The following is a 25,691-nucleotide window of genomic DNA, read 5'->3' as shown; positions in this document are numbered from 1 at the left end:
CTCCCCTTCCTCCTCTGTAGTCTTCATTCTGTTTCTGTTTGAGTCCTTCTCTCTCCTGTCACCTTCCACAGGAACCATGGATGCGAGATTGTGAAGGTGCAGTTTTTAACCCAGCGGTTCAAGAAGACGGGGCATCTCCTGACTGTCACCAAGGACGGGATCCTGCAGATCTGGTCTGAGGCCTTCTCGCTGCTTAACTCCTTTAGGGTGAGGGGGGCCGACCCATGGAGCACACATGGGGTGGTCGGAGAGCCTTTGCCTTTGTACCCCAATAGTGAAGGTGACCCGGACCCAGAATGAGCTCAGTCTTGGGGTTCATGGTCTAAGTGACCGCAGTCGCTGCTCCTGGGGCCAGGTTCTGGCTTCACTGTGGGACCGGGACCCTCACACTTCTCTTCTGTAAGCAGGATGACATCTGGGTATCCATTCTGCTTGGATGTCCAACCGACGCCTTACACCCAGTTTGTCCAAACAGAATGTCACTGTAGCCCTCCCTGGCCACCGGGCTTACTTCCCCTGGGCTCCATCTCAGTGAGTGATGTCATCACCCACCAAGGTTCCTGCGTTAGAGCTAAGCCCCCTCTCCTTTCCCTGTCACAACCACTCCATCACCAAGTGCTGCTGATTCGAATCCTTTACGTGGACCGGGCGGAAAATCACAGTGGTTGTGAGTGTGGGTTCTGGAGCCCACCTTAGAACCTGACACTGCCCTTTCCAGCTCTGTGACCTTAGACAGTTAGTATATAGTGCTCTGTGCCTCAGTTTCCTCATTTGTCAAATTGGGTCATCATAACCACCTCAGGCTGTTGGGAGGATTTAATGACATAAGAATACCCGTGTGGTACTCAGAGTAGGACAAGGCCCACAGCGAGTGCCAGACAAATACAAGCCGTTGTCATCATTGTCTGTGCTGTCAGCTCCTGGCCAAGTGCGGTAAGTGAGAAAACACTCAGAAAAGCTGGCTGTGCACTTAGTGTTGCCAGGCCAGTCCAGAATCGTCCAGCAAGTGAGGAAGGCACAGCTGCCCAGAGAAGGAAGGCTTACTGAGAAGGCTGCCAGCGGCAGGAAGGCTTTCATAAGTCTGTGAAACAGCAGTGTTTCATAGTGTATTGGGGGGCATCCCGTGGGGCTGGAGGGTTCTGGCTCATCCCCTCTCAGTTGCCTAGGGAGACAGCTTAGGTCCGTGGAGGTCCAGTGACTCTCTTGGGTGTACTCGGTAGCCCAGGACCAAGGGGCACTCACACCCGAGTTCCCGAGGCTAGGGGTTCTGGCACCCTCCACCCTCTTTTTCTTTGTTGATGCTGTTGTGTGGGGGGGCACATTATAGCCTGAACTATGTAATGTTGGTTACGGCTGCTACTTGGTCACCTCAGCGCCCCTCAGAGACCAAGTCTGGGAGGGTTGAGGAGGACAGAGGGAGGCTCCCCGGAAGGCCCAGCATTCCTCCTTGAGGGGCTGCTTGGGCAAATAGATGTTGGCCAGGGTGATCCACCAGGCACCTTCCATGAACATCCACTGCATGCCGTGGTCATGCAGATGGAAAACCCTGGAGTTTGGGGGATGGGGGACTGGGCTTCACTTCCCAGTTGTGCAGCCTTGGACAAATCACTGAAACTCCCTAGGGCCCTGGGCTTCGGGGAGGAACATGGAGGTGATGGGGGTTACCATCCCCTCAGCTGTGTGTGGGGTAGAGGCCCCAGGGGGCCTGGCCCATTGTCCTCACTTCCCAGCCACCGGCACAAGCCTCTGTGCTCTCAGTGTGTTTGAGTTCTGATGGAATGGTCCCCTCCCTGCCCCGGCCTTTGCCAGCCCTTCTGCATACCCACCTGGAGGAGCTGCCAGAAAGCCTCCCCTCCCTGCTGTTTCACATGGTACTCCTCCCTGCTTCCTCAGTTCCCAGTTTGAGGCCTCGTTCAGGGAGTAAAATACAAGTTCCTTTGCTGGTCACCCCGAACTCCTCTCCCATCCTCTCTGCTCCTGCGCCCGCCGGGCTGGCCTCCTCTTTTCCCTGGACGCCAACGCCCATTCCTGCTGACGTGCCTTTGTGTGTGGCGTCCCCCACCTGGAGCCTGGCATGCCCGCTCAGATTCCATCTGCAGGGGTGTTACGTGAGGCAGGCAGCAGAGCGCGGAAAGGCACCCTCCAACCTGGCGGGACGATGTCTTGTTCATAAGTCACTTGACACCCGTAGGTGACACCTGCAGATGGTAAACAAGATTCAGACAAAACAAGCAAAAGCGAATACAATGGTCATCCTCCCTCTCCCAGACCCTAATTCTCTCCTGGAGGCAATGACCAGTTTTGGGGTGCTCTTCTGTGGTTAGAAGAGGTACATACATCCCCCACCCTTTTCTTTTTAATTATACACATGGTAGCACATGATAGTGCTGCTTTCCACCTTGCCTTTTCATTTAATAATACACCTTGGCAACTCTCTGTGACACGTGCACACCTCCCACGTTTGTAATGTCTGCGTCGTGTCCTGTGGTGTGGGTTTATATCAGCTCTCCTTTGCAGGCAGTCTGTGGCCTGTTGCCATCACAGCAGTGTGGCAGGGCCCGCCCTCACACACACTTCTCTGTGAGCACGTGGGAACACATCCATAGATGTGGCTTGGAAATAGAGCCTGGGATTACAAACCATGCACATTTGAAACTTTGGTGAGTGGGGCACCAGCGTGGCTCCCTCGGTTAAGTGTCTGACTTCAGCTGAGGTCATGATCTCAGGGTCCTAGGATCAGGCCCCTGTGTCAGGCAGGCTCCGTGCTCATTGGGGAGTCTGCTTCTCCCTCTGCGACTCTCTCTCTTGCTTTTGCCCTCTCTCTCTCAAATAAATAAAATCTTAAAAAAATCTTAAAACTTTGATGAGCATGTCAAATGCTCTAAAAAGGGGTTGTGAGGATGGGTGTTCTTTAAGCCCATTTGATGTGAAAACTGAGACTCAGAGAGGTCAGGGAACTTCTCCAAGGCCCCATCAGTAGTTGGTGGGAGCACTGGGCTTCATACCAGGTCTATGGATGCCTTCAGGGCTTTGGGTGGCAGGAGAGGGTTCATGGGGTCCCATGCTCTTGGCGTGCTCTGTCGGACAAGCCTCCCCAGCTCAGATCTCTGCTCTTCCTCTGGCCAGCTTAACCAGATCCAGCAGCTCTATAACCTGCAGATGTGGGTCATCGACATGGTGTGTCTCTATAACATGAACCTGATTGCGGTTGCATCTACGGACCAGAAGATAGGTGAGTCCCTGACGGCTCCCCGGGCCTGCGCTCGGCCGTTGGGAGGCATGCATTTGCACTTGGAGGGACCTGTCACCGAGCCAACCGTGGGCACGGGTTAGAGTCCTCTGGGGGTGCTGTAGCTGGTAAGCAGATGCTGCGTGTTGTCACCAGAGACCCCCAAGGCCTGGGACGTGGGCTTGGGCTCCGTGCATGCCTCCCCTTCTGTCTCTTCCCCAGAGTTTTTTGATATTAGCAACCATAACTGTGCCCGGGCCTTCACCTTCATTGACCTGGACAGCTGTGTCCTGGCCATGGACTACTGGTGAGTCTCAGGGGAGAGCGGCGCACGGTCTTGGCAGCCACAGCACTCAGCAGGGTTAGGACTCCCAGAAACCTCTCTGGAAACAGCCCTGGAAAGATTCCCGCTCTGTGTGCCTGTGTCCTCTTCACCAAGCTGCCCCTCCTGGGGGGTCACTCAGTCATCCGTCCCTCTTCCTCTCATGCCCGAGCAAGTCAGCCATCGAATCCTGGCAGAGGCTTGTCCTGCCAAGGCCGAGGACTCTGGGAATGTCATGGTCCATCGGTAGGGGTGAGTTGATAATGAGCGTCCAGAGGACCAGGGACTCATTTGTTTGGGTTTTAAAAGAAAATAATGATTTCTTTTGGACCTGGTTCACCGATGATCTGGATCTGGGCGGGTGGGCCCATGTTTGTCAGCTGTTGATGGCAAGGCTGGAAGGTCGTGTGGGAACTGCTCTCGGTCCCAGGGGGAGGAAGGTCACTGGACGCTGGGAGGGTGAGGGTTGCAGCTGGTGTGCCCAGCCCAGCCTCTTCTGTCTCCACCTCCCCTCAGGTCTGACTATCACAGAGGTGTGTTCTGCTATGGGGACACCAAAGGCAACGTCATCGTCTTCACCTCGGACAATGTGACCCTCGGCTTGTTCAACCCCCGAATCCTTCCCAGGACCTCCAAATGGGGTAGCTAAGATGCTGGGGAATTGATGGTGGAGGGAGGGAGATGGCCCTGCCCTGAGGAGCTCTTCTCTCTCCCGCCTCCCAGCTCAGGAGCCCCTGCTTCTTCGGAAGCCCAGGCAGCCGCGCAGCCGTGTGCTCAGCTCAGAGCGGCCTGTGGGGCAGGGGCTGATGAGGGGACAGCGGGAGCCAGAGGGGGCTGAGGAGAGGTGCAATGTCTGTGAAAGTGGGAGCTTGCACAGGTGAGGGGGAGCGGAGGGGCTGCAGGACCCTGCTCATCCCAGCAAGTGTGAACCTGTGCCTGCTGTGTGACCCCTGGGAAGCCACTCACCCCCTCGGGGTCTCGGGATGACAGCGCTACCTCTCTCCACGGTTGTGATGAGGGCTCGCTCTCCTTGGCTGGAGCTGCCTTTGGGTGGCTGGGGGTGAAGCAAGGCCTGCGGGAGAGCCTGGCCGAACGCGGATATGAACCTGTGTAAGCACGGTGACATGTCTTGCACACTTGGTGGGGCATGCTTTGGGCACGTCACCTCCTACAGTCCTCAGCCACTGCCAGGAGGGAGCCGCTGCTGTGACGGTCCATTAAGAGAGGAGGAAGGGTGCTTTTGGGGGTGAAGCATTTGCATGGGCCCCCCAGGGTGAGTGGCCTGAAGCAGGCAGTCTGCCCCGGAGACTGAACCTTAGCCCCTTGCTGGGCTGTACCCCAAACTGACTAACTGCTGCAGGGTACTGTTCGGGCTGCTCTGCCAAGGGCACTGGATCCGCGCTCTGGGGCCTGGGGCTGTTGGGGACTCAGCTGAGCCGGACCCAGTCCAGGATCGAGCCTTCGGTACAGTGTCAGGCCTCTAGGTTGCTTCATAGCCATCTAGAGGAGGCCCCACTACCAGGGGCCCCAGCCCGCAGGCTGTCCTCCAGGACACCAGAGCAGCCCCTTGGGCTTCTAGGCAGAGTTTCTGAGCAGGACATTCTTCAAGCGCTCCCGGGCCCTGGTGATCCCTCCTGCCGAGCTTGACAGGGCAACACTCCCCACACTGGCCGGATGGAAAACGGATCCCGCCCCGGATCCGGCAGTGGGCTGGCACTGGCTCCATTGCGGCCTCATCAGCCGCTGCCCCTGGTGCCTGCCCGGCCCTGCCCCACCGAGTCGGCTGCCTGGCTGTGGTCATGCCGCGCCACCCGGGGCACCGGCAGGGGAGGTTGCCGTGGTCTTTGAACTGCGTGTTGGACGGGAGATCGGAGCAGGGGCAGGTGAAGCTGGAGTGTAGGAAGGAGACCTTCCATGCCACATGCTGCCTGAAGGCCGGGTCCCACACGAAGGTGGGCCCACCTGTGTTGACTCGGGAGGAGTTGGACAGACCAGCTGTGTGTGACCTGGAGCCACTTGCTTAACCTCTCTGTACCTCAGTTCCCTTATTAAACCGGGACGAGCAGACTCAGTTCATGGCTTTTCTATAAGGTGGAAGGAGAGTGTGCAGTGTGAGGCACACAGTAAGGGCCTGGTGACTACCTCCTCTGACCTCCTGGGGCTCCCCCGGCCTCATGGGAGAGGCAGACAGACAAACGTGTTTGCAGTGCAGCCCTGGCTAAGGGCCCATGCAGGCCACGCCCCACTTCAGCAACACTCCGCCCCTTGGGACTTTCTTGCAAGATGGGGCTGGTGACTTTGCAGCAGTAAAATGCTTGGCATAAGCCCCTAGGTCCCCCGTCTTTTCTCCGTTTTACTTGGGAGTTTCTCTCAGACTCGAGCCCAGATTGTCCCAATCCTTCTGACCTACCTCCTTAAAGCCTGCTCTGCAGGCAGACCCAGGCTTGTCCCCGTCACCGCTGGCTCCATCTGTCTGTGTCAAATCTTTCTGCTTGTGCCAGGGGCCTTTCCCTGGAGGCTTCTGGGCCCAGTGGCTGGCCATGGGAGGTTTTTGGAGGCCGGGAGACTCTAAATGCCGCAGAGGCCAGGCTGTGTTTAGGGCGGTTGCTCTAGGCATGCTCGCTGGAATCTTCTTCTTGGAACTTGTGTTTGCTGGGCAAGGTGGGGCATGTCGTTTGAAGCATGATGGTAAACTTCCAAATGATCCTTTCCAGAAAGAGTAGAGGGGTGCCTGGGTGGCTCAGCGGGTTAAGCAGCTGCCTTTGGCTCAGATCATGATCCTGGGGTTCTGGGATTGAGCCCGGCATCGGGCTCCCTGCTCAGCGGGGAGTCTGTTTCTCCCTCTCCCTCTGCTGCTCCCCCTGCTTGTGCTCTCTCTCTCTTTCTCTGTCAAATAAATAAAATCTTAAAAAAAAAAAAAAAAAAGAAGAAAGAGTAGAGCCTGGGGTCTCAGTTGATTCTCCACTGCAGCAGAGCTGGACCTCCCTCAATGAGAGTCACCTCGTGCAGATTGCCACATGCGGGCGAGAGCGGGGACCCTGAGATTTGGGGCTGGCTCCCCGTGCACCACCACAGGGGATCTGGCCAGCAGCATTTATCTGCCTGGGTCTGTGTTCTGGGTGTTGAGTTCACCCCACCGAACCCACCAGAACATGGTAAAGCTTGAACGAGCATTTGGATGGAAAAGCCTTTTGAGACCTACAGGAGTTGCAGACCAACTCAAGGTGTCCTCTGGGGTTTTGCTGGTCTGGCAAGGGCGGGGAGCTGGTGACGTGGACCTCGGTTTTCTCCCTGATCAGACCACTGGACCAGAGTTTCTGCACGGAAGCTCCTAAATGAGAAGTCCCCTTTGTACAGGAGTTATCAGCTGAAGGTACGTTGTATCTTTCCTTGGCCCATTACTGTGGTAATTATCTGTACACATGCACCACTCAAAAATCAATGCAGAAAGTGGATTTTCCCCTGGGTTCGGTGTTAGGCCCTGGGGCTTGGTCACTGGGAGCAGGATGGAGGCAGCTGGTGGACCCTGCGGCTTGTCTGCATGGCTCGTCTCTCTCACAACCTCCATTGCTCAAGGCCGGTCCTGGCAGACACCTGGATGGCTGCAGTGGCTTCTAGCTGTTTCTACACTTCCTTTCTCCATGCCGTGCTTTACTCCATTCTGCAGCCAGAGGAATGAGCAGCTAGAAACAGCCACGTCAGTCCTTTGCTCAAAATCGCCCAGTAGCTTCTCATCGCGTTTGGACAGAATCTCAAGTGCTTACCGTGACCATCAGGACATGAGATGACCTGGCCCCTGGCCTGTTCCCCATTGGCCTCGGCTCCGTTTCTTCTTCTCATTTACTCTGCCACAGAGACGCTGGCAATCGTGCTGTTCTCTGAACACCCCAAGCCTTTTCCCGCCTCAGGGCCTTGTCACACTCTGTCCTCTTCCCTAGCTTCCTGTATGCCCCTTTCTCTGCTTCCTTCGGGGCCCTCGCCAGCCAGCCTGGACCAGCCCCACTGCCTGCCCCTGCCTGTATCCCTTCACGCAGCAGCGCTTATAGGATTCTGACACCAAGGACAATGTGTTTTCCCCACATTGCCCCGCAATTCTTGGACCTAGCTGGGTGACCTACAATTCAACTCAGTTCTGACACTATCTACCCTGGGGAAAGCGTCAGATCCTACAGGTTGAGGGTCAGTCCCACAAGACTGCCCCCCCCCCCCCACTGGAGGCCAGTCACAAGTGCAGGTAGTCATCTGTGCTTCTGACCCATCGGTTATAAATCAGAGGTTCCCATGACCCTCTATTTGGGTTTTGATTAATTCGCTAGAGTGTCTCGCAGAACTCAGAGAAATATTTACTTGCTAGATCACTGGTTTATTATAAGATACAACTCAGGAACAGCCAGAGGGAGGAGATGAGTAGGGCAAGGTGTGGGGAAGGGGGGGACAGAACTTCCCGGCCATCTCTGGGTACAAGGCTCACCCCACACCTCCACACGTTCACCAGCCCAGAGGCTCTCTGAACCCTGTCCTTTTGGGTTTTTATGGAGTTTCATTGCATAGATATGATTGATTAAATCATTAGCCATTGGCCATCAATTCAACCTGCAACTCCTCTCCCCAGGGGCCAGGGGGGTGGGATTGAAAGTTCCAGCCCTCCAGTCTCATGGTTGGTTCCCCTGGCCACCAGTCCCCATCCTTAGGGGCTTTCCAAAAATCACCCCATTAATGTAAACTCAGGTGTGGTTGAAAGGGGTTTGTTAATGAATATTAAGATACCTTTGTCTCATCACTTAGGAAATTCTAGGGGTTTTAGGAGCTCTGTGCCAGAAATGGTCATGAAGACCAAATATACATTTCTTACTGTAAATCACATTGTCACAGCTTACCGCCTCCCAACTTTGTGTCGTCCGCCCCTTGCTTTCTCATCCCGTCGCCCTCATGGGATTGGCAGCCCCTGAGGACAGGCACTTGGGGTCTCCCTGGGACCCTCTCAGGGAGAGTCACTCACGAATACCTTTTTCTGCACCGTCTGTGGGAATCTCATCTTGGGCTCGGTTTTCTACCTCAGTTGCTCAGTGTCCCATGTTCCGTTCGGTGCCCTGAATTCGGTGTCTTCACTGTGAGAGGCACTCAGTGAGGCAGTGCATGCAAAACCCGGCCCAGTGCCCAACATCCCCCTCCCTTCCTGCCCTGAAGAGGAGAATCCCCGGATTGGGAGGCCAAGTACAGGGCCAAAGCGCAGAGCCAGAGCTAGAGAGAGAATTCAGAGCCTGTGCAGTCAGACCGCCCCCTTGACGTCTGGTCTCAGCCTTCGTTGCTCGAGTTGCACCAGACAACATTCGCACACACTCCAAATCATGTCCTGAAACATGGAGGGCAGTGGTGGGCGGGGAGGCTCCTCTTTCCTCCGTGACAGGGCTCCCTGTGGATAAGAGGGACTGCGGGCCCGGCTGACTCCAATCCATCTTTCCACCTGCGTGGGGTGGGGTGGCAGACAGTGCTGTCACATGGGCCCGACCTAGCCTGTCTTCTAGCTTATAAACCAGACTTCCCGTGATAGCAGAGCTGGGTGCTTTTCACCTGTCTCACTGACAAGTGGTGGCCCAGGACTGGGCTAGGATCAGGGGGCCGTGTCGCCGTGTCAGAGCTGCGATCACTAGAGAGCATTCGACGTACTGACCTCCTGGCCCTGCCAGCCCCTACCGCTGCCGCTGTCTTCCCAGGCTCTCCATCCCAACTGGTGCCAGCAGGTCAAGTTCATCCCCCAGATGAACACGGTGGCCTCCTGCTCGGCCATTGAGAAATCCTCTCTGGTGCTGACCCTGTTGCCATCCAAAGCTCCAGAGAACCCCAAGTAAGGAGCGCCTCTCCCCAGGCTGGAGTGGGGGGTGCTGGGAGGGGGACAACATGACGGTGCGTCGGGGGGTCTGGCTTCACCTCAGCCCCCTGTGGCCATCCCTGCTGAGAGTGGGGGACAGCGACATCCTGTGGCTCTCACTGGGTCCGAGGGAGCAGTGTGTGTCCTGTGGGCCAACGGTGTGGAGTGGCAATCAGCACATGGGCTCTGTCGTCTATTTTTTTAAATTAAGATATAATTGACCTATACCACCATCTTAGTTTCAGGTGTGCCACATAATGATTTGGTATTTGTGTATATTGCAAAATAACCACCACAATAAGTCTAGGCAGCATCCATCGGCACAGTTACAATTTTTTTTCCTGTTACGAGAACTTTTATGGAGTATGGTTGTTTTTTTTTTTTTTTAAAGATTTTATTTATTTATTTGACAGAGATAGAGACAGCCAGCGAGAGAGGGAACACAAGCAGGGGGAGTGGGAGAGGAAGAAGCAGGCTCACAGCGGAGGAGCCTGATGCGGGGCTCGATCCCATAACGCCGGGATCACGCCCTGAGCCGAAGGCAGACGCTCAACCGCTGTGCCACCCAGGCGCCCCTGGAGTATGGTTTTAATCATTGCTACCAGCAGCAAAAATATAACAAGGCTCTTTTATCCACCAATGTGTATGCAGACCTCAGCACAGAAGCTGGAACACAGTATAAGCAGGCAGTCAGAAAAAGATTTTCTGAAGGGAGGAACGAATGTGGGTTGCTTTACCTCTGTGCCCCTCACTCAGCGGCCTCGTCTGTAGAAGGGGTGATAGCAGGGCTTCTCCCCTCACGCCAGGGCCGACTGCTCTTTGTGCTGTACGGCCAGTAGTTGGCAGCACTTACTCTTTGGGTATGGTTCTGATCTCTCTCCTTTATTCCCAGTTCCACTACCCCAGAGTGAATTTTATTCTCCGTCCCTCCCTCCGTCCCTCCGTCCCTTCCTTCCCTCCTTCCCTCCATTCCTTTCTTCCTAATCAGTGATTAGTCACACTAGTAAGTCTACATACATAGGTTGACCCTGTAAAAAAATCAAAACATTATAAATAAAGCCGTAATCCTTCTCTTGCCCAACCCCCACTGTCTCACTCCGTTCTCAAATGTCTCACTTTTTAAAAATTATTTTTTAATTTTTATGTAATATTTTAGAGAGAGAGGGTGAGGCGGGGCAGAGGGAGAGGGAGAATCTTAAGCAGGCTCCACGCCGACGCAGGGCTCGATCTCATGACCCTGAAATCACGACCTGAGCTGAAATCAAGAGTCTGACACTTAACCAACTGAGGCACCCAGGCGACCCTCATGTGTGTCTTTCAGTGAGCATTTCACTGTAGGTATTTTCTCCTGAGGGATTTTTTTTCCCTCCTGCCTCTGCAGTTTCCCTCCTGTGGCAGGTCTTTACCCCCTGGACCTTTTGGGTCTGTGACGTTTACTACTGGGCAGGTTAAACCATGAGCTGTACCACCCCCCTGTCTTCTTGGGGGAACAGCAGGAGATTTGAGGCTGTGTTGGGGGAGCAGCTGGGTGAGGCATAGCGGGAAGCCTGAGGGCCATTTCGACCCCATCTCTGTCTGTCCCTTCCTGTCCTGGTTGTTTTCCAGAAGGAAATTTGATCCTGGGATGGTAGGGCTAATTTGGTTCAGCTTCTCATTTTACAGACTGGAAACCTGAGACCTTTGAGTGAGGGACATGTCCCAGGCCTCACTGTACCTCCAGCGTCTTGTTAGCCAGAGCCCTCTGCGCATGTCCCCACCCAAGCCCAGGAACTAGCTGCTGGCTGGGCGGGGAGGGCCCGGAGAAGGCCCGAAGCCGTGGGGGAGCTTCAGTTGAGGCTTCCAGACCTTGAGTGAGGCAGTGCAGTCGGATTTTGCCTGGAGCTGACTTGCAGCAGAGGCTCATCTCTCTGCTTTGGTGGTAGTATTACCGCATGTCTGTGATACGTGTTTCATTCAGCTTCTTGTTTTATTTATTTACTGGGTCTCAGTGGCAGGTGGACATCACAGGTTCACCTCTCTGTGGTCTGTCCCTGTTGCCTTCCTAATCTCACCTCTTCTACCTTCCTACTCCAGCCTCCTTGTGGCCCCCTAGTGGTTCAGGCATGCTCCTGCCCTGGGGCCTTTGAATTGCTCCTTTCTGCCTGGTATGCCCTTGTTTCTTCTGTTTTTATTTTTTAAAACATTTTCGTTACTAAAAATTTTAAACACACAGAAGTAGAGAAAATACTATAATATTTTAGTATCACTAGTACCTAGCCCGAGTTTCTCCACTTGTCTCTAACATATCTTTTTACAATTATTTGCTAAGAGATATTAACAAGTTTTTAGATTTTGAGTACAGGAATGGTGTGGTCTGATGTGGAGGGACATCCTTCCGGCTGCTCTGTTGCAAGTGGAGCGGGCAGGTGTGCAGATGGGGACTCCGGTGATGACGCCATTGTAATAATTCAGGCTACCTATGATGGTGGCCTGGAATCGGCCAGTGGCGATGAGATGGAGGCATTTGAGATATACTTTGGGGGCAGGCTGGAGAATGTATTTACACACACAAGAGCACGCAGACCCTTTGGGTTGTCTGCATGCAGTACACCTGCTAGCCAACAGGTGGCACCATTGACTGCTTGCTAGTCTTTAGTTCTCGATAAGGACCTCTTAAGGCATGGCCTCCACAGGTGGGGTCTGGCATTGTCACCCTCAAACTCTGCCTCTAGAGTCAGCCTCAGCTTCCGAGGCACTGTGGGCCCGAGCTGAATTCTTCAGGTGTTGGCAGCCAGCAGCGAATCTGAGGGGAAGAGCCGGGGTGGAGGTGGAGGGACCCTTGCTGGGTGTGTGGACTGACCTCTGCTTTCTCCCTGCTTTCCCCCTCTTCTCTCACTTCTGCCCCCACCACCGAGTCGAAGCCACCTGAACTGCTTGCCATGGCCTTCTTCCCTGTGTCCCCTCTGACATTCCAGTCCCCTCTCTGCAGAGCAGCCATCTGCAGACTGGTCTCCTCCAGCTACCCTATCAAAACCACCTGTTTATCTCCCTGCAGGACCTGCCACAACATGCAAATGTCCATCTCCTTTGTCTTCCTGTTCATTTACTTGCTCCTACTGTTTCCCTCTGAAGGAAAACTCCATGAAGGCAGGGGCATCTGATCTATGCCCCTGGTAATCCTGGAAGGGTGTAGATGCCGGTAAATCTTTGTTGCATGAGTGAGTGAATCAGCCTGAAATAACTTCTAGTGACCATTCTTCCCGAAGATTTCTCTGTGCATGTATGCATGGAGGAAGATGTATCTGGTTTGACAATAAATGAAAAACATGTATTTGATATGCTCTTCTTGAAGTTTCAGTTTTTTGAGGAATCTTTCTGGCAGTGGAAGGGAGAGTAGATTTGGAGTGGGAGCAAGACTGGAGGTTAAGACACCTGCTGGGAGGCTGATGCAGAGATGAAGGGGGCTTGAACTGAGCAAAGGCCAAGTCTGTGGTCAGATGCAGGCAACAAGGGTTCGGGGCCCAGCTGGATAATGGGAATGCTGGCAAGGGAGCCTCCAGGATGACCCCCGGGCTAACTGCGTTAGGCACCCGGGGAGTGGCACAGGAGCCAGTTCAGGGGCACTTCAGTGGAAGGCATGCTGCGTTAGAGGGCTGGGGTACCCTGCAATGGGGGCCTCTGAGTTGAGTTTTGAAGGGGGAGTTTGAGTAGGAGCTGGCAGGGCAGGATGTATGGATAAGATGGAAGAGCACGTGCAAAGGCACAGAGCTTCCAGTACTCTCGGGCCTGACTTTCCTGAAACTCCTGTCTGGCTCACCCTGGCCCTCCTGAGCCCCATCTACCCGGCTGCACCTGTTCCTTTCCTGGAACACTGGTCACTGAGCCTGCCGCCTCTTCCTGCCACGCACACCCTGGGTCTCAATCCTGACCCCCCCATCTTGCCAGCTTCATGGCCTTGGGCAAACTCCTTAGTTTCTGCTTTCCGTATCCTCACTGGAGCACAGGGCTGATGACAGTCTCTAGGGTTATGTGAGGGGTCAGGTGATGCATGAGACAGTACCCAGCACCGGAACCAGCACAGAGCAGGCAGGGGCACAGCACCTGGGAGCTTGCCTTCCCCTGGCCCTTGGAATCCCCTTCTTTTTAAAAATCTGTGTCATGGGTGGGGGGACGCCTGTCTCAGTATGGTTGAAGCGAGGATCAAGATTAGTTAAATGTATTACGGTGGTAAGAGGTGGGCGCCTCGTCGCTGAGCTGCTGGTTTGGGGCTGAGACCCATGGCAGCCACCCTGCCTATGGTGCTCAGCTCCGACTTGGCTGCAGGGCGAGCCCTGGACAGGGTTTCTGGGGCTGCTCCTTTCCTTGGGTAGAGAGGTAGTGGCTCCTCCCTGGCCTCCCTGCGGGCCTGCCTCCAGCTCCTCCAGCCTCAGAGGCTCCCCTGGGGCTGTCGCTCCCAGCCTACAGCCTTCCCCCTTTGCTGTTGTAGGTTTTCAGTGCTGAACTTAAGAAAAGGGATTCTTTGCTTTGATTACTGTCCAGATAAGAACTTAGTGGGTAAGTCATCTTCATGTCCCCCAGAAGCCCCAGGCCTGGTAGAACTGGGGTGAAGGCCCCTGGGGACGTGGGGACTGTCAGAGCTGAGAGGAGGCCCTGCAGAGTCCAGCCTCTGTCTGGGCTCCTGTCCTGCCACTCTGGTCCCTGCCCGTGGGCACCTGGGGCGGTGTGGTGACACAGGTTCTGCTTGGCCTGATGGGGGAGGTCATGGGGGAGGAGTGGCAAAGGGGCGGATTATAACCCCAACCTCCCATCTGCCACACCTGCCTGGGGTCCAAGGCCTGGTCCCAGGAGACGGTCCCAGCATAGGACCCTCGTGGTTGACACCCGTTCTTTTGACCCCAGTGACTGGTGGCTATGACCCGCTCATCCGCCTGTGGAACCCCCTCTTCTCAAAAAAGCCTGTGTGGGTGCTGAAGGGGCACCAGACTTCCGTGACGCACATCCTCGTGAACAGCAAGAACAGCGGCATCCTCCTCAGCGTCTCCAAGGACAAGGTGCTGGCCTCATGGAGCACTCACACAGTTCCTGCTCCCGACAGAGACGCTGGCCCTGGGATGGCCATCCAGCTCGGCCAGGCCAGGGGCCGGCAGTTGGCGGCAGCCTGAGGCCCAGGGGGATGGTGTGACCTCCCTGCCCATGGTTCCACACCTGGCCTCGGGCGCAGAGGGGGCTGCCCCAGCTGGAGTCACCATGAGGGGTCTCTGACAGCCCCTGGTAGAGGCTGCACCGCACTCCGAGCGGTCCACCAGGGCTGGGTCCCATGTAGCCCAGCCTGGCTTCTTACTCTGTGCTCCTGGGCGAGGCCCTTCCCTTTTCTGAGCCTCAGCTCCCCTCATCCATAGGATGGGTCGTTAAGAGCTTTAGAGCAGGACTGGCGGTAAAGCAGCACTGTCGTGGCTGGCACATGGTAGGTGTGCAATATGTGCGAGCCACTCTCCTGTCCTTTCCCCTGCCCCCAGACCCAGACTTGCACCCCAGCTCTCCTAGTGACCCCTTCTCGGCTGCCCTGGCTCTCAGGGCCTGACCGGACCTTCTCCAGCACCCGGGACTCCCTAGTTCCAGGCCTGTCACTTTGCGCCTCTGCATTGATTGGTTCAGGGTACCACCCCATCCGCGGGGCTGCTTGGCTGTGCTGGCCAATGTGGGGGTGCAGCCAATGGTGCCAGGTGTCGTCCTTCAGGGCACACGTTTGTGTCTTCTGGGAATCAGTAGATTGAGAGTTGGCAGGACCCTCAGGTCACCTAAGCCACCCTCCCCAATACAGCCCGCACTTGTTATTATCTGGAATTCTCTCAGTAGCCCCGAGAATTGGGTGTCATGGCCTCTGCTGAAGGATCTGAGGCTGGAGGGGCGGGGGACCAGGACAGTCTGGCCTAAATCCTCACAGTAGCGATGGGCAGAGGCAGGGTATGGATTGGAGTCACGCCCTTTCCTGCTTACTGCTGATGTCTCCAAGCAAGGAGCATCCCGGAGGGATTCCGTGAGGCCTCTAGGGACTTCCATGGGTTCCTCAACTTGGGATGAACTCGAGGGGGCTGCTGTGGGGACCCTGTCGGTGCCGCTGTGTGGTCCTGGCTCTAGTTGAGGCAGGCTGGGGGGAGCCTGTGAGGGTCTGCAGGGGCTCGTGCTGTCTTGCTCGGTCTTCCTCCTCAGCAGTTGAGTGGCAGCTGCTCCAGCAGGGTGGAGGCCCTGGGGGAAGGCTCTGGGTAGCGGGGGCGGAGGGGGTGCAGAGGGAGCCTCGGTTTCCTCATCGGAGCTTAAGAACAGCATCTCCGTGGCACGGTTGGTGTCCATGCAGTCGGTGTGTGTCAGGAGTGCTGGCGCCGTGTGCCACGGGCCCTCTTCACACCCCAAGGCCTCAGGCGCCTTCTGCCTCCCCGAGGGCCCACCCTCAGCTTCTTTGCCCGTTTCTCACCCCCCCAGAATATCCGGGTGTGGGACATGCAGGACTACATATGCCTCCAGTCCTTTTGCGGGAAGCTTTTCGCCCTGGGAAACTGCCCCATCACCAGCATCTACTTCCACAAGAGTGAAAACAGTCTCATCTGTAGCACCTATTCGGTGAGTGCTGTGCAGGAGGGAGCAAGCCCCGCCCCCCGCCACGGGAGCCAAGAAGGCATTCACTAGACGCTGGCCCCTCCCCCAAGGAACCTAGGAGGTAGAAGGAGAATGGAGAATGCCAGTAGAAAATGCTCTGTGCTGGGATGGAGATGCATGCCACGTGCTTCTTGGAGCACAGAGTGTGGTCAGAGAAGGCTCCCCGGAGGAGAGGACACCAGATTGAGGCTTTAAGCTTCTCAGGAATCATAAGGGACATTGGACTCCCAAGGAGTAGGCGTGAGGGGTATCAGCAGGCACGCCGAGGAGCCAAGAGGCCTCTCTGGGCTCAGCTCTGCATGCAGTCACAGATGTCTTAATGTTTTAATTTATTGGCAGTTTCTCTCGGGGGCCAGTCACCAAGGGCAGAGCCCTTCTGACTGCCCAGCTGCCGGCCCCTCTCCTCACCTACAGATTGGGATCCTCAAAGGGTACTTGGAGACCGAGGGCCCTGGGAGAGCCGGGGATAAGACCACGACCTACAGCTCTCCTCTGTGCGCCGTTCTCTACAGCAGGATTTTTAAGCAGGTGAGTGGGCTGGAGCTGGTCGTCCCTCAGGCTGGCAGGAGTGCCAGGGGACCTCGGGCAGGACCCAGACCCCCATGTGTCCAGAGCTGCATCCAAGGAGCCGTCAGCACCGTGGCGGGGTGGGGGGAGGATTCATAGCTTGGAGGGGCGTGGGGGCAGCGGCCTGTGGAGGAGAAGCAGCCCTGCAGAGGGGTCGGCGGCCTGAGGTGGGGTGCGAGCCCCACCACTTGGTCGGAGGATCGCCTCACTCCTCTGAGCAGAGGAAGGCCTGTCTTCACCAGGGGCTAATCGGGCAGCAGAAAGGCCCTGGATGTCCGCCTCGCAGGGTGTTGCGGGGAGGGGGGGCTGTGCCAGCCCCGGCCATGACGGGGGGGGGGGGGGCACCCTGGGGAGTGGGGACGCTCTCCTCTCCGGGAGCTCCAGCGGCGTGCTCCCCCACAGGTGGTGAGCGGCTGCCTGAGCAGCTTGGTGAGCGTGTGGGAGATGGAGACGGGCCGGCGGACGGCGGAGTTCTCGGTGAGCGGCGACCAGCCGGTGGAGCTGACCACCATGTGCCTGGACGAATCGGAGCGCCGCCTGCTGACGGGCTTGCGCGACGGCACCCTAAAGATGTGGAGCTACACCACCGGGGAGTGCCTGCTGGTCTTCCCCAACCCGGACCGCCTGGAGGTCGGTCTGCTGTGTCAGCTGGGGCCGGGGTGCCGCCTGAGCCGCAAAGCACGGCGCTCCCGACCCTGGGGCGCCCTGCGCTTTCGGCCCCCCTTTAAGGCTGTGCGCATAGACCGCCTGCCTTCGTGCCTCCCTGAGCCTTTGTGTTCTCGCCCGTGAAGGGAAGCCAGGTAACAGTGCGCGTCTTACTAAGGGTTCTGCAAGGGCTAGCTCCGCTCGGTCTTTGGATTTGTGAGCACGCCTTACCCCGGGCCGAGAGCTTCGACGGCATTTCTAGCTGTAGGCCAGCTGAGCCCCATGCTCACTCCCGTTCGGGAAATGTGTGCCAGCGTCCTCGAGACAGTCTGTGGCTGTGGCGCAGAGCAAAGCCAGCAGTCCGACTTCGGGACCTGAGCCCACGGCTAACTCGTATGAAAGTCCTTCAGCCAGCTCAGAAGGAGCCCTTGGCTGAGTAGCCAGGGACCTGAGTACTGGTCCAGCGCCTACCACTCAGTTTTTGACCTTTCCCAAGTAGCTACCTATTGAGCGGCCGTGGGTACCTGCTCCATGTCTGTCAAACCGGATGATGTCGTGTGAGAGCGTTCTGAAAAATCTATGGTGGCACGGCCCCTAGGGAACTCTCATCATCAAGAAGAGGTTTGACTTCTTGCTTGGCCCAGGGCCATTTTCTCTGAGGCCCCTCAGGGCTCTGTTTTCTTTCATCCTCCACAGATCAGTGGGATTGTGCATATGAACAGAGCCTTCTACGTGACCGGGTGGAGTAAAAGAATCACTTGTTTCTTGTGAGTAGCAGGAGTGCGTGTGAGTAGCTCAGAGCAGGGACAGCTCTCTCTACTTCAGATGGGTTCCCCCATTCCTAGCTTCACTACTGGTTGGAAGACCAAGCCAGAAATCCGTGGTGGGTCATGTCCAATGCTCCATCTGCTTATCCATCGTTTCATTCATCACCCCTTGAGGCTAACATGTTCTAGATTTTGTGCTACGTGCTAGAGACGGGTGTGAGCAGGGATGATGGGGCCTCCACCCTCCTCGGGGGAGCAGATGCTAATCAAATAATTTCATTTATAATGATAAAGTCTGTTGAGTGCTGTGGGGAAAAAAAGCACAGGTTTCCATGGGAAGGGGTTGGGAATCTGATTTAGTCGCAGGGACGGTCAGGAAAGGCTCATCTGAGGATGTTGTGGGTGGAGTGGGATCTTCTCAGTAAAGCAGCAAAGGGCTTGGGGTAAGAGGAACATTCCAGGCAGAGGGAACAGAATATGCAAGTCCTCTTCCTTTCCAGAGGGCCTTTCTAGGGCCATGGTTTCCCTTCTTTCATCCTTACTCAGGTGTCCGAATGCAGTGGGTTTGTCAGATTAGTTTGTGTAAAGCCCCGAGGACAGGGCCTTTGTGAGAGGCACATAGTAGGTGCTTCGTAAATGAGGTCATGGGGCAGAGCTTCAACCTGAGTGCCCTCTCCTGAGTTGCCTCCCAGAATCTAAAGGCCCCGGTGTTGCCCGCCCCCGTGGCACAGTAAGGCTGAGCTGTCTGCCCTCCTGCCTCCGGCCCTGTGCGCAGGCCCCACAAGACCAAGCCGGTGCTCACGTGCTACCACTGGCAGAGCTTCCACAGAGAGGACGTTCTGAGCATGGCCAAGTACCAGAACCAGTTCCTCGGGACCTCTTCCTACAACGGGGACATCCTCTTCTGGAACGTCAACATGTTCAAGCCCATCCTCAATTTCAACGCCTCTGTGAGCCCCTTGCCTTTGCAGCCCAAGAAGGTAGGGTTAACAGGAGCGCCCCCCACTCTCTCTCGGCCGTGGGTCAGGATCAACCCGGCCTGGGGGGTGGGGTAGGAAGCTCCCCTGGGAAGGAGAAGGGACATGACGACTTCTTTTGGAGGAGGTTGGGAGCTAGGGAGGTGGGGCTAGTTTCTAGACTTACTCTCATTTGACAGGCAAGGAAACTGAGACACAGGGAAGTTAAGCGTCTTGCCTGAGGTTGCACAGCCAGAAGTGATCGGTGCAGACTCAGGTGGTCTGACAGCAGAGCCTGTGGTGGGGCCCTGTTCTGTCTAGTAGATGACTCTCTCCTTGGAGGCGGCTCCTGTCTTACCCTCACTGTTATGTGTTCCCACTCTGGGCTCACTGGGCTCATAGGAAGCCCACCATCTCTGAATTATGCTGTCTTTGCAGATGAAAGCTGGAAGGGGCCTTCGGTGTCACCTCATCCAGTAATTTCCCAAACATGTTGGGGAGAGATGCTCAGAGGCTACTGCGGGGGCGTCTCCGAGCAGTCAGCTTTTTATCTGTTTCACACTTTGGAGCGTCCCTTCCGATTAAAAACAACCTCATAAATATTTGGAAACCACTGTCCATTTCACGGATGGGGAGACTGAGTCCCTCATGGGAGCAGTGTCCTGCCTGTGGGGACTCAGGGCATTCCTGGTTGGCCCCGGGATAGGATTATGAGCTCTAGCTTGATGCTTCTAAGGGTACTCAGTTTCTAGGGAGCAAGGCCTGGGGCACCTGGAGGGCCCTTGGATATTGGCATCAGGCTGCGGAGGCCCTGCATGTCCCTCGGGGACACTGCAGGGTCACCGGGGCGGGTGTCTCCCTGGCACAGGTCCAAGAAGTGGACAACTTCCTGGCCGAGGGCCTCCGGGCCGGCAAGTCCTGCATGGAGAACCAGGAGTGGGCGTACAAACCGCCAGCGCGGCCCCCAGGCCCCAGAGGCAGGACGGTGGCCAACGCTAACCTGCAACGGAACCTGATGTCGGCCCCCCCGGTGATGAAGCACCCCAGAGACAAGCAGCCAGAGAGACCCACACCCCCGCAGGTGGGAGCGGGAGCTGAGCTGGTTGCTACCTTCACTCGCTGGCCACCCCGGGGGCCTGTCCTGTGTTTGCGTTCTTATATGGAGGCACTCCCACCCCCCACCTCCCAGCACCTTTCCGTCCGTCAGCTCACCTCCCTGGTTAGATTCACCTGATCCACCCCACTCTGCGCCTGCAGTCAGGACATGCTCCCTTCCCAGAGTCTACAAGCTCGGGGGGCAGGGGGGCGGCCGGACCTGGAGGGAGGACAACCCAGAGAACCTATAATCACAGGCTAGCTTCTGGGCTACTTTCTCAGTCCTCCAGCGAGTGTAACATGGCAGAGATGAGCCACTGGGGCCTGCCTACCTCCCCCACCCAGTCTCACGTCCCTGGACACCAGGCTCCGGTGGTGGTTGGGGGCTCAAATAGAGGCAAACTACTTCCCTGCTCCTCTGAGCCCTCATCTCTGCCCCGGGATTAACCCTTCCAGCCTTGACTAATGGTCTCATTTTGAGAGGAGGAAGGAGAGAGAGCACGGGGGGGTTTGACCTCCGACTCTCAGCAGTGAAGACAGTATCTCGTACAGGGCTGGGGGAGCTCAGCAGACTGCTTCAGCAATGAAGCCTGATTCCCGTTCCTGGGAACTGAGGCTCGAAAGAGAGACCCCACCTGCAAACACATGACACTTGTAGGCAGCGCAGACTCGATCCCACGTGGGCTGCTCGGCCGGGTTCTGCTGTAGGGCTGCACTGCGCCTTACTACAGGGCACTCGGAGCACCTCTGGAGTATCGGGGCTGCACCACTGCATTAATATCTTCTAGAGCAATGGCTATGCACTCCCTAACCCTCACCTTTGGCCAGCGGTCTCTTCCAGGACAAAGTGGCAGGGAGGGGGTGTGTTTCCCCAAAGGCAAACTCGAAGTCTCTGTCCCAAGAGCAGAAGCTGCTGGTTTAAAATGGAGACTCCCTAGTGCTGGAATGCCTTACTGCAGGATTCCTTCAACACCTGGCCGTCCCTTTCACAAGGCAGTGGATGGGCTGAGGGAGGCTGGGCGGGTTGTCCTTGGCATCTGCCTCTGGTCTCTGTTCCCCCACAGGGTAGGGAGACCCTCCCATGATGACCTGGGAGGCCCATTTTTTTTCCCAGAAAACTGTCCGCTTTGGAAGCCCCAAGCTGTTAAGAAAACCCTATGGCAAACTGTCAATCATCAGAGATACTCAAAGAGAGGAGTTCCAGAAGAAGATACTGCTGCAGTCCAATGCATCGGTGGAGAAGGTGGGCCACGCTCGGGCAGGGTCTGGGCGTGAACAGTGGGGATGGGCTGGGAAGGGCAGGGCTGGTGAGCCTGGGGGGCCAGCCTCTTCTCCCCAGGCCCTGGAGAGGCATGGTACAGGTGAAGGTACCACTCAGGATTCTGGCTTCAGGGCTGCTGTGTGTGGGGGAAGCTCCTTGGGTGTGTGTGGGGGGCTGTCGAGGGTCCCCTCCTGGTTGGGAGGTAGGAGAAGCAGCATTGCCAGAAACCACTGTTAAAATGCCCTTCTGTGCTCTGGTAGGGTGTGTTTTGTTTTTGTTTTGTTTTTTAAAGATTTTATTTGTTTATTTGAGACACAGAGAGCGCGCGTGCGCGCGCACACACACACACACACACACACACACACACGAAGGGGGGGCAGAGAAAGAGGGAGAAGCAGACTCCCCACCCAGCAGGGAGCCCGACGTGGGGCTTGATCCCAGGACCTTGAGATCATGACCTGAGCTGAAGGCAGATACTTAACGACTGAGCCAGCCAGGCGCCCCTGGTAGGGTGTTTTGTATAACATGTGAGTAGGGATTGGGTCATCTCTGTTCTTCTCCCTTCCTCCTGCACCTTTCCCCTTTCTGACCCTGGACGCCCCTCACTGTGTTGTCACCACTAAATGAAGTGACCACTAAGGCCCCTTCTAGCTGTGACCTGCAAAGATACGGTACTTCAGAGACTGTTTGGGTTCCCTTAGTCCGTACTAGGGGCCCAGTGAAAGTCCACATGACAGTTGTGTTAGGGTGTGGCAGGACCGGCCCCTCCCCCAGCTCCAGGGCACAGGGACTTGGGAATCGAGGAGCAGTGCCCTGCAGAGCTGGGTCCTGCAGGGGTGGGGGAAGTGGAGAGCTGTGAGCGGTGGGACAGGCTCTCCTCCAGGTTCTGAATGTGCTTTCCTCTCTTTTAAAAAAATGCCCTAGGGGTGCCTGGTGGGTAGAGCATGCAACTCTCGATTTTGGGGTTGTGAGTTTGAGTCCCGATTGGGTATAGGGATTACTTAAAAAAAAAAAAAAAGCCTTAAAAAAACTTTAAAAAGTAGTCATGCTAGTTGGTTAAAAAAAGAAAAAAAGAAGTGTGCGTAAAACAAACATCAAGTTCCCCTGTGTCTCACTCACTCCACCCCACCCAACAGCAGCAGCCACAGTCACCGCCAGTGAATTGGTGGACTGGGTTAGTCTTTATTCTTTCTATTTTTAGACCAGTGATGTAAAACAGCTACGTCCTACCATTTACTTTTTAAAAACTTAACTATATGGCGTGGATCTGTTTCCATATCAGTAATTTAGATTCATCTTATTCTTTATTATAATTGTGTAGTGCCACATAGGTTGGAGGGATCACACACGATTAAGCCAGTCGTCTCTTTTATTTATTTATTTACTTATTTATTTATGGATTTTATTTATTTACTTGTGAGAGAGAGAGAGGGAGCACAAGGGGGGTGAGGGGCAGAGAGAGAAGCAGACCCCCCCGCTGAGCAGGGAGCCTGATGGGGGCTCGATCCCAGGACTCCGGGACCATGACCTGAGCTGAAGGCAGACACTTAACGATGGAGCCACCCAGGCGCCCGCCAGCCTTCTCTTAACAGACATGTAGATGAGTTCTAGTTTTTAACTTTGGTGAGCAGCTGTGCATCGAACGTCCTTGTGCATATGTTTCTGTGCTCGTGTAAGTGCATTGAAAGGATGGATTCCTGGAAACAGTTGCCCCACAGATCGCATCCCTTTCAGCCTCTGAGTCTGACCCAAGTAGATGATTCGAAGTCTGACTTTTGATGGTGACCTAGTCCCCCTACAGCCCACATAGTTATTCATTAAGTGTTTACCCCATGCCAGGCCCTGGGGAGGCAGCAGGAAAGAAAACACCTGTGCCCCCGTGCAGCTGACATTCTAGCTGGGGTGAGACAATTAACCAGTGGGTAAAATAAATGGTAGGTCACAGGGTGAGCAAGTACAGCGGAGAACCAGAAAACTGAGGCAAGGGGAGGGGGGATGGCAAGGGAGGTGGAGAGGGCGAGGCTGTTTAAATAGGGTAGTCAGGGAGGGCTTCATGGAGGAGGTGGCATTTGCACAGAATGTGAAGCCTGCAGTTGTTTGGAAGGATGGTGATCCAGGCAGAGGGAGCAGCAAGTAGAAAGGCCCTCACAGGAGAGCTTATTTACAATGTTCAAGAAAGAGCACTTCTTTCTCTAATTAGAAAGTGGTACATGTCCTTCATTAAAATTGAATACTTCAAGCCTTATAGGAGTGTATAAAATAAAAGGATGACTTACCTTCTTCCTCAGTCTCCAGGGTAAGGACAGTGAAGGCATCCTTGTAGATATTTTTCTGTGCATATACAAGTACATACATGTACGAAAGTATGTATGTTCCTATAAATATTTTTTCACTGGATAGTATCCTATTATACATATGCTACTCTGCAATTTGCTCTTTTTCACCCAACACCTCATGGCATCGCTTCCTGCCGGTGTCTGTGGAGCTGCAGCCTCTCCTTTACCAGGTGCATGGCATTTGGGTTAATGGGATACCCGATCTATCCAGCTGGCCCGCTGTTGCTGCTAGACGGTTAACTTCGTAGGTTTTGCCTTTGTAGTTAACATTGCCATGAACATCTTTGTACATGAATTTTGGACCTCACATCCATTTCCCAGCTATAAAACTCCGGGGTTAGAAATGCACTCTTAGAAAGCTTTTGCGATGGAGTGTTACGTTCCTAATAATAAGATCAGCAGCAGTTGATACTAGTTAATACTAGTATCTACTACATGTGAGCTTAAACATTTGCCTAAATTATTTTTATTTTGTCTCTCAAACAGCCCTGGTGGGTGTGTACTATTATTATTCCCATTTTATGGATAAAGAGACGGGGGCTCAACAAAGTGAAGTGACTTGCCCAAGATTCTCACTGTCAGAAAGTAGCCGAGCCAAGGCCTGATTCCAGATCTGTTGGTTTTCAAAGTCTGTGTCCTTGACTCTTTGTGCTGCCACCATTGGGAATTCCTTGGGCTTTTTATCTGGACTGGTGATCTGTGTGTAATATGATTTGTATCATGAATCTTGACAAGAGTCTTTGGAGATTGTATGCAAAGCACTGAATGTCTACTGGTGAAATTTCAGGCTGGTGTGTGTGTAAGTGTGCGCATGTGTGTGGCTGGCAGTGCTGTCTAAGGCTGGCCCACTTCTGATGCTGACCCTCCTTCCTGGCTTCTAAGTGCTCTGTCTTCTACCCCCAGTATTTCTGAAGCAGTTGAGTCCTTTCCCTCTGGGGAGCTGGGTGGCAGACAGAGTGGAACTTCTAGGGATGGCTCCCTGGAGAGGGTCCCCCTCGGTCCTAGCCTTTCCATAGCAGATGAGAGAGGGGCAAGGACACCTGGGGGAGTCTTACCTGTCAGGTCCCCTTCATCACCATTGCTGTCCGGCCATCTCAGAAGACCGTGGGGGAGGCAGGAAGGACATTTGGAGGGGGACAAGGACACAGATCCATGTACAGCTCTCTCTCTTACGGTTTAGAAATGAAGCCCCCATGCTTGACCCTCTCCTTAGTGGTGAAGCCCAGCCCAAGTGTAGCCTCACCTTCTTCTGAACGGGTCCCAGGCAGACCGTTTGTCCCCCTGCTGTTGAGAACTGTCTGGGACCAATGGGGTACGTGAGGCTGGAATGTCCAACCTCAGTCCAGAAGCTCTTTCCAAAGCAGGCAGGGGACTGTCTTTGAGGTCTCAGGGGCCAGGTGCAGAGTGCAAAAGGAATAGTGTTGCTTACCTGCCTTCCAACCACACGGATCCTGCTCTGTGCTGCCCAGGGCAGGGCATCCTTCTGTGCCCACACCTGACACTGGCCACACAGCCCTGCCGGTGGGCTCCCGCAGGCCCACGGCCCTCTCTGGCCATCATGCCCCTTCAGCCTGCCCACTTAAGCTGTCCCAGGGCTGGTGCAGGAAGGGTCGGGAGGAAGCCTCAGCTCTCCCCAGTTCAGAAATAGGAGATCTTTGTGGCACATCATTTTTGTGAATCCTGTGCAGGTATGAGGAATCACATTTTAAGAGAATATTTAATGATCTGAAATAGCCTTATAACAAAATTGTCTTTAAAACTGATAAATAATGACTACTATGAAAAATTAAGTGTGCCTCTTTGAGATTTGTTTTTATATGTCTGTATACTATATATACACGGAGGTATGGTTTTGGTGTTTAAACAAGACCAGGAGCATTTGAGACTGTAGTTCACCTGTTTGCTTTTATTTTTTCTTTTTAAACCTACCAATGTAGAGTAAACAACTTTTCCTCTCAGTGCGTATAAATCTATCTACTCCATTCTTGTTAATGGCTTCATACAGAGGGCC

The 25,691-nt window shown here is 55.0% G+C and overlaps 1 protein-coding gene across 1 annotated transcript in view; it reads left to right on the top strand.

Annotated features, from left to right (window-relative positions):
• EFCAB8 (EF-hand calcium binding domain 8) overlaps positions 1-25,691 on the top strand; it is a 60,379-nt gene that overhangs the window by 16,382 nt on the left and 18,306 nt on the right. The window contains exons 6-20 of the mRNA XM_048222106.2: positions 72-207; positions 3,127-3,232; positions 3,452-3,536; positions 4,068-4,192; positions 6,851-6,924; positions 9,266-9,396; positions 13,886-13,953; positions 14,299-14,450; positions 15,880-16,017; positions 16,468-16,581; positions 17,023-17,250; positions 17,962-18,032; positions 18,808-19,012; positions 19,857-20,069; positions 21,198-21,326. Of these exons, the coding sequence (XP_048078063.1) occupies positions 72-207; positions 3,127-3,232; positions 3,452-3,536; positions 4,068-4,192; positions 6,851-6,924; positions 9,266-9,396; positions 13,886-13,953; positions 14,299-14,450; positions 15,880-16,017; positions 16,468-16,581; positions 17,023-17,250; positions 17,962-18,032; positions 18,808-19,012; positions 19,857-20,069; positions 21,198-21,326 (1,975 nt within the window). The remainder of the gene's footprint in view (positions 1-71; positions 208-3,126; positions 3,233-3,451; positions 3,537-4,067; positions 4,193-6,850; positions 6,925-9,265; positions 9,397-13,885; positions 13,954-14,298; positions 14,451-15,879; positions 16,018-16,467; positions 16,582-17,022; positions 17,251-17,961; positions 18,033-18,807; positions 19,013-19,856; positions 20,070-21,197; positions 21,327-25,691) is intronic.

This window comes from Ursus arctos, unplaced genomic scaffold, assembly GCF_023065955.2.
Source record: "Ursus arctos isolate Adak ecotype North America unplaced genomic scaffold, UrsArc2.0 scaffold_16, whole genome shotgun sequence".
Classification (NCBI taxonomy): Eukaryota; Metazoa; Chordata; class Mammalia; order Carnivora; family Ursidae; genus Ursus; species Ursus arctos.
Note: the sequence above shows the minus strand (reverse complement) of the source record. Positions and strands in the feature narration are given on the sequence as shown.